Genomic DNA, 7,212 nt, shown 5'->3' on the forward strand with positions numbered 1-7,212 from the left:
AAATCAAATTCTTAATAACACCAAATGAATGAAAGCAACTCTGGTAGTCATATTCCTGAATTTGTACATGCACTTCCTCATGTAGAAAAATGGTTGATTAAATCTGGTTTTATAGCTAGCTAAACCAATCAATTGTATGGCAGTCACATTAAATTCCATTATGTTGACAACAACATGTGAGCAAAATAAACAAACATAATGAACTTATTGCTCAGACATCATAAAATTTATCTAAAATCAAATCTTTACTTTTATGTTGTATTTCTAAGTACTCACTGTACGCATGTTCTTAAATAAAAATTATCATCTGGAAATGTCTTTGTCCATCCTTGAACTAAATGTTCAAGATTAGTCTGATCATCTTTGGAAAATCTGCAAGTAATTAAAACATATACAAATAAATAGATGTATCCTTCAGGGCACACACTACTTTAGAATCATAGGAATATGACATTTTAATGCAATAAATGGATTAAACAAATTTCATCACCTTCTTTTGAGGTAACAAACTTATTTAAACAGAAAAGATATTATTATAACTTTATAATATTTGAATTACTGCCATCAGAAATTTATCATAAGATTTGATAGTACTGATAATTGAAGATTTCCCGCCAAAAATTGTCTTCCTTCAATTAGAACTTTCTGTTGACAATAGGACTGTTTCCTTAAATTATTAAATATAATTTCAAATCTAAAAGCCATCCTCGAATAAGTGTTTATTAAAAAATAATATTCAATTAGTTCATCGAAGATTGGTTATCATACTATTATGGTATTTATTTAAGGGATTTTGCATTTCGTTTTTTCTTTGAAGAACAACATGTGTTTACAAGTTTTTGTAATGAAATAATGAACTAATTGTAGAAGCTTTCAAAAAGAGTGTTTAGTGAAGGCGTATATACATGTGTCAAATCATAACTTATCATCAAAAGCATAGATGTCCGACTGGGTTTTGTTTAAAAAATGACCTGGTACTGGTTTATGAAAAATCTGCCGTTCTATTTTACCGTTTTAATAAGACAATCAGGTTTTCTGTTTTGGAACAGTTTTTATACGCCCATTTTTTTGTTTATATCATGGGGGAAAGGATAGACATGGAATTCATTGCAAAATACTATTTGTCGCCAGCTGGGCAATGACGATGATAAATATATTTGCCCAGCCGAAAAACCTGGTTGCATTGGGCGACCGTTAGGTTTAGTCCCCGATAAGAGCACTGCTCTTGTTTCTAATCCCAATTATTGAATTTTTTGTATATTTCATATTTATGTCTTTATCCTTGTAGCTAAATAATTAACGATTTCTTTAATTAAATATGTATAGGCAAAAAAATATTTATGTCTGTTTAAGGTTACATACTTTTAAAAAAAATAGGGTAGGTAAGTCGGTATTTCCATTTTGTTTTATTTTTCATTTTATTTTTTATGCATCATGGGCGTAGTTTTCCCTTATTTTTAATGATTGGATTATTTATCTTTGTTATTGGTCAGAAATAATGGCGGCAAAGTGTTTATTTCATCACACGAGTCACGAATTTCCTAAAACAGCTACATTGTATCATATTAACGATTGTGAACATTTGGATGTATTAGGCAATTGATTTATATTATTGGCACCTTTAGCTTCACTTTTGACACGAGTTCAGTTCATTTTTCACTTTACGTTGCAAATAAAATGACTTAGGGTCAGCGCTCAAAAGGAGGGTTGGTCATGTAACTGTAAACAGACATATATTTTTTTGGACCTTACAACATTTTGCAGAAATTTAGAATGATTTGCTAAGTTTAACATTAATAATTAATTTTATGCTCGATTCAAAATCTTGATCAACCTAAAAGAAAAATGTACCTGAATTTGTTTTTCGTTGTATCCACATGGTTCCTGATGTCTTTGTCCGTTGGATAAAACCGACGGCTAGGTATGGTCTGGTCCTCAATTTCTAGTTCTTTTTTAACAAATACTTTTAAATGTCTCTTCATCTCTGACACTTTTGTCACCCCATCTCCAACCAGTTGTCTAATTTTTGCCTTAACTTCTGGTCCAACTGGTTGACAAAGTCCAGCAAACTGTAAAAAGTATAAATGTTTTTGAATTCAGAATAATCACCACTAAATATTAAAAAAGAATTATGATATAAAAAAACATGCTTGCACCATCCTTTTCACTGAACCATGAAATTTATTGAAAGGTTCCCTTAATAAAGTAAATATGTACTTAGTATCATGTTGATATAGTGTGAACTTAAAAGTTTCAACATATACAAGTTTAACCAAGAAATAAAAGTAGAAAATAAGTACCTATAGGAATTATAATGTCTAGTAGAGCTAATAAAATATAAAACTTTTAAACTGTTCAACTTTGATACCTCTCCTATTATATGGTTTTTATGGTCATCTGCAGTTGAATAATACATGTGGATTTCTTCTTCTTTCACAACATCTGCAGATGACTCTTCCAAAGCTTTGCGAAGAGTTTTTGCAGTCTGCTTCCTTCTCCATTTACTTGAACTATTTTCTAACTGATAAATAAAGACAGCAATTGAGCATTTCCCCTTTGATTGAAAAAAATAGAATAAAACCTTTTACTTTTACCAATTTCCAAATTAACTTTAAAACCATTCAGTTTTCTATAAATAATTGAGGATGGTTGCTCCTCTTATTCCTTTATTTATCTACTATCAATTTATAACAGTCTAGTAAAAACCTTGTTATTTTGAAACAAGAGTAGCAAACATCTTTAATTAGCAGTATCCTACAAACGATTACAATTGATGAATGGGACCATGTGGACCGTCAATCCAATAAGACATACTTTTTTCAATCTATAAAACAAGAAAAATCCAAATTATGAATATCTCTTCATCTTGACATGGCGTCTTTCACATTTGGACTGGTCCATTTCATTAATAAGGTAATTCATAAATCTTACAGAGTAATGACAAACAAGAGGCTGTCACAACGACAGCAAACCGGATTTATTAACATTTATTTGTGTCCTGGCAATATCACAAGAACCATATCTGATGAACGGTGAAAGTGAAAATCGTCAATATCAAATTTAACTTCCATTTTGTCATCAGTATCAACATATTAAAATTTGAAAAGCTTAGGTTGAATGGTTTATGAGTAAATGCAACAACATAAATGGAAACGCCATTTTTTTATCTTTCAAGAACCATAACTCCTGAACGGTAAAAGTCAAAATCGACATTATTGAACTTGACCTGCATTTTGTCATAAGTAACAACATATTAAAATTTGAAAAGCTTTGGTTGAACAGTTCATGAGTAAATGCACGGACACGACTGGAAACGCCATTTTTCAATCTTTCAAGAACTGAACGGTAAAAGTCAAATCGTCTTTTTTGAACTTGACCTTTATTTTGTTGCCAGTAACTACATATTAAAATTTTAAAAACTTTGGTTGAACGGTTCATGAGAAAATGTACGTACAACATTTGGTTACCTCCGCCAAACATCCCCAAATCAATATCCGACATTTTTGTCACAAAAATACGGTTAAAAAGGAAAACTTACTTATTGTAATGTGTTTTTGACAAAGGTTTCGTTCGGCTAAATTATTTGTGCAAACAAATTAACAAAATATGTCATTTTAGTTTGTCTCTTAAGATTACAGGTAATCATTTTTTTACACTGTCATTATAATTGATTTATTACAGTGTGGGGTCTGTCAGTATCAACAGCTATTACAATAGCAGGGCCTGACACATCTTGGAAGTATCAAAATAAGCCAAGAGACATTAGAACGTGTAAACTGTGCTACTTTTAATTAAATCAGAAATGCGAGATAAGATAACCTTACTATAACATGTATAACCTGTGTAGTGATTTGTATTTTATGAAAAATTTACGAATGAACAAGAGTACCTGATCTCTTTCTATATTGATTGATTGTTGGTTGCTTAACGTCCAGTGGCAAATATTTCATGCATATTCAGGACGAGAACAAGTTCACAATAAATACAATAGGTAGGTTGATACAATAGAGGCCATCTGGGATGATTGTCGGGGCAATTTGGACTGCCACTGAAACATGAGGGTATGTTGGATAGGGACAGAAATTTTGCCTTGCAACAGGCCCCCTACGGACCCCTCAAAGAGTTGTTGCAAGGGTTCTTAACGTGCAAAGAGCGTGGCACTCTCTTTACACGAGGCATCGGATTTAACGTCCCCCTTCTGACCGGACGTGACTGCAAACTTGATACATCCCGCATAGCCAAGCGGACGCCCCACTTCGGCAAGCGTTTTACTGCCGGTCGGGAGAAGACCAAGTGACCATATTTCTATACCCCAGTCACCCTTGGGGTTCTCTTTCTATAAGAAACACAAACAACACACATGAACCATATTTAATAAGAAAAAGTTCAGTCAAATTTTCAAAACTAGTTCAACAACTGAAATTATTCCATATTTTGTTTGAACAATAGCACGAACAGCTTTAAAGGAATTGCAGGTTTAAAGTGCACTTTTTTTTAATTTGCCTTCTATGTTATTTGATAGTCAAACGGTTGTCCCCTTAAATAGTATCCCTCAGGGACTTTCTATACTAACAGGACTGGTCACTTATAACGATGTCTATACAAGTTATCAAACTGAACTCAGCCGTAGCTGGTCGTGTCACATGACTTTATAGCAAATCATTTCACATTTATCAAGTGTTCTTCACAACTATATATTCAGGTTTTATACATTTTGTCATTGCAAAATTTTGTTTTTTAAAAGATTTCTCTGGTTGTTTTTTAAATATTGATCTTTGAACTTTGAGGTAGGTATTTGTTCTTTGAATTTTAAGTAGCCTCCATCTTGATTGACATGGAAACCATTTTACACAATTGGGATGTTCTTTAAAATGATACGCCTAAGTTTAATTATTCATCATTCTTTCAAAATCTTATATTTTTTGTCATCGTAAATGGCTATTAATCATATTTTATATTAACAACTTATTATAATTATATAATTACAATGAACTGTGAAATACGCAAATAACTACTCAGCATCGTATATCAGATATAAGAAACTAAGTTTATTGTTGGGTGGTAGCTTAAACAGGCAGCTTAGTAATCAGTTAAAATCAATAGAGACGAGTCCTGTATAAAGAATAGAAAGTCACTGTATCCCAGTATAAAAATGTAAATAAAAAAAAACCAAACCCTGTATCCTGGAAATTTAATAATGCGTCTCTGGGTTATCCTAGCAGGACATATCATCTTTTTAGTGTTTTGAATCAGAGTCCTGCCTTTCATAACATAGCTATGGTCAGTTTTCGACTTTTCTTCCTAAAACAAAATGACATTAACATACCACTATTGCATGTATTGATGTTCCCATACAATACAATATAAATATTTTAGCAAGTACTATTGGTTTAATAAAGGGAATTTTGAAAAACTATATGAACTGTGATATTTCACTTTGAGTTGATACACAATACTTATTGTAATATGCATATTAAAGGTGAATACATGAGAGCTTAGACCAAACACAAATCTGGTCAAAGCAACTTTGACCAAATGTAAGACCACCACAACCATTTCATGCAATCTTCACCCAAAAACATAATCAACACTTTCTGAAGTAACTGGGGCAATAGTGATTTATCAAACAAGTTCGTAAAGACTGGTTTAAAAAGATCAAGCTTGTGGTCTCTTTATTTAAAATGACTTTAACTAGTTTCGGGTACCAGATAGGAATTGTTAGTAATGGCAAAAAACTCTCTTATAATTTTGAAATTGCAACCTACTATGCTTATTAATTGAAAATACATATATCTAATGGCAACATATGTCATTTGTATGTGGAAATCGCAAATACACATGCAATATTGTCAAGGATTTATATAGTAAGATTGCAATACAAATCCTTGTTTACGTTAAATACTTTTTCTGCTTTATATTGGATCTTCTTTTTGATGTTTCGGTCAGGACCATGCTGACATTCTCTAACATCATATCCCAGAATAATGTAAGGACAGCCATTAGTATCTATTTTACATCTGTCATCAGCTTTTCCATCTTCCCACCAAATCTGATGTGCTTTGTAGTCTGTTGAAACAAGATCAATGGTTTCAGTGTTGACATAATACATTCTCATAAATTTTTAACTATTAATTCTCTCTATGTAAGACTATTTTGTCTTGCTGGTCATAAGATTTTCAAACTGAGTTATCACATAAACAAAACAGTAAAAAAATAACAATAGAGTAAGTGATAAAATATTAAATGCAAATAAACTAATAAATAAAGCAAGTTAATAAACTGAAATTAGAAGTTTCATCACTTTGTATAACATCTATAGTAAACAATTACTTAATACAATGTACATGCATTAGATATAAAGTATTCTCATACATGTATGTGAGTGGTGTAACATTGCCGAAACCTGGTTGTTTGCTTATAAATGATAAGTTGCATTGTTGCGAGTATAAATATTTTTTGGAAAGTTTGCTATAGCTTGCTATTGCTACTTTCCTTAGGCGTCGGCCTCAAACTTCCGGTTGACAGATTATCGCAATATATTCTGCTCCGAGATAGTGTAGTACTAGTGTTTGAGTTCTGATTCTTGGAAGATTCTTTTAAAATTTTGAGTAACTACTGTTTTGACTTAAAAGATTACGGCTTGAATAAAAAGAAATGAATATTCACCGACGATTCAGATGAATTTAACTTCATTTTAAAAATGAGTATTACAAACACTACTTCGCGGATCTGCCATGCGCTGTAGAGAAAATCACAAGAAATCTACGCGAGATTGCGTTTTCATTCATTCATGAATATTTCATGAATGAACATTTCCCCGCTCTACTTTTACCTGTTTACTATATGTACGTACGTAAACGTGGTAAAATCCCGAGTGTATCGAAAGAATCGGGAATGACTGATTAAAATGCGAGACATTTTGACCAAGCCGTTGGATAATTGAAAAGTGATAATGGTTTGTTTAAACAAAACACAGGTGAAAGAATATAAAATACTCGATAATTATATTATATGTCTAACGTCTCACGCCAAGGACGAGTAAAGGTAAAAATGACCGGATTTAATAAAAAAAAAATTTAAAAAAAATGCATTGTTTTTGTCTAAACATCGATCGGAAGATTTTGATGCCAAAAATCATTTGAAAACTTAATTCCGTTATATAAATACTAATTGTTTCACATTCCAATGTGGATATAAGGAACTTTACTCGTT

The 7,212-nt window shown here is 31.8% G+C and overlaps 1 protein-coding gene across 1 annotated transcript; it reads right to left on the minus strand.

Annotated features, from left to right (window-relative positions):
• Nucleotides 1–272: 272 nt before the first annotated feature.
• Nucleotides 273–6,109, minus strand: LOC139494460 (calcium-responsive transcription factor-like). The gene is made up of 5 exons (XM_071282620.1): nt 5,903–6,109; nt 5,176–5,301; nt 2,369–2,521; nt 1,852–2,069; nt 273–372 (listed from the first exon to the last, which is right to left on the minus strand). The coding sequence occupies exons 1-5, from the start codon at nt 6,107–6,109 to the stop codon at nt 273–275; spliced, it is 804 nt and encodes a 267-aa protein (XP_071138721.1).
• Nucleotides 6,110–7,212: the final 1,103 nt, after the last annotated feature.

This window comes from Mytilus edulis, chromosome 11 (assembly GCF_963676685.1).
Source record: "Mytilus edulis chromosome 11, xbMytEdul2.2, whole genome shotgun sequence".
Lineage (NCBI taxonomy): Eukaryota > Metazoa > Mollusca > Bivalvia > Mytilida > Mytilidae > Mytilus > Mytilus edulis.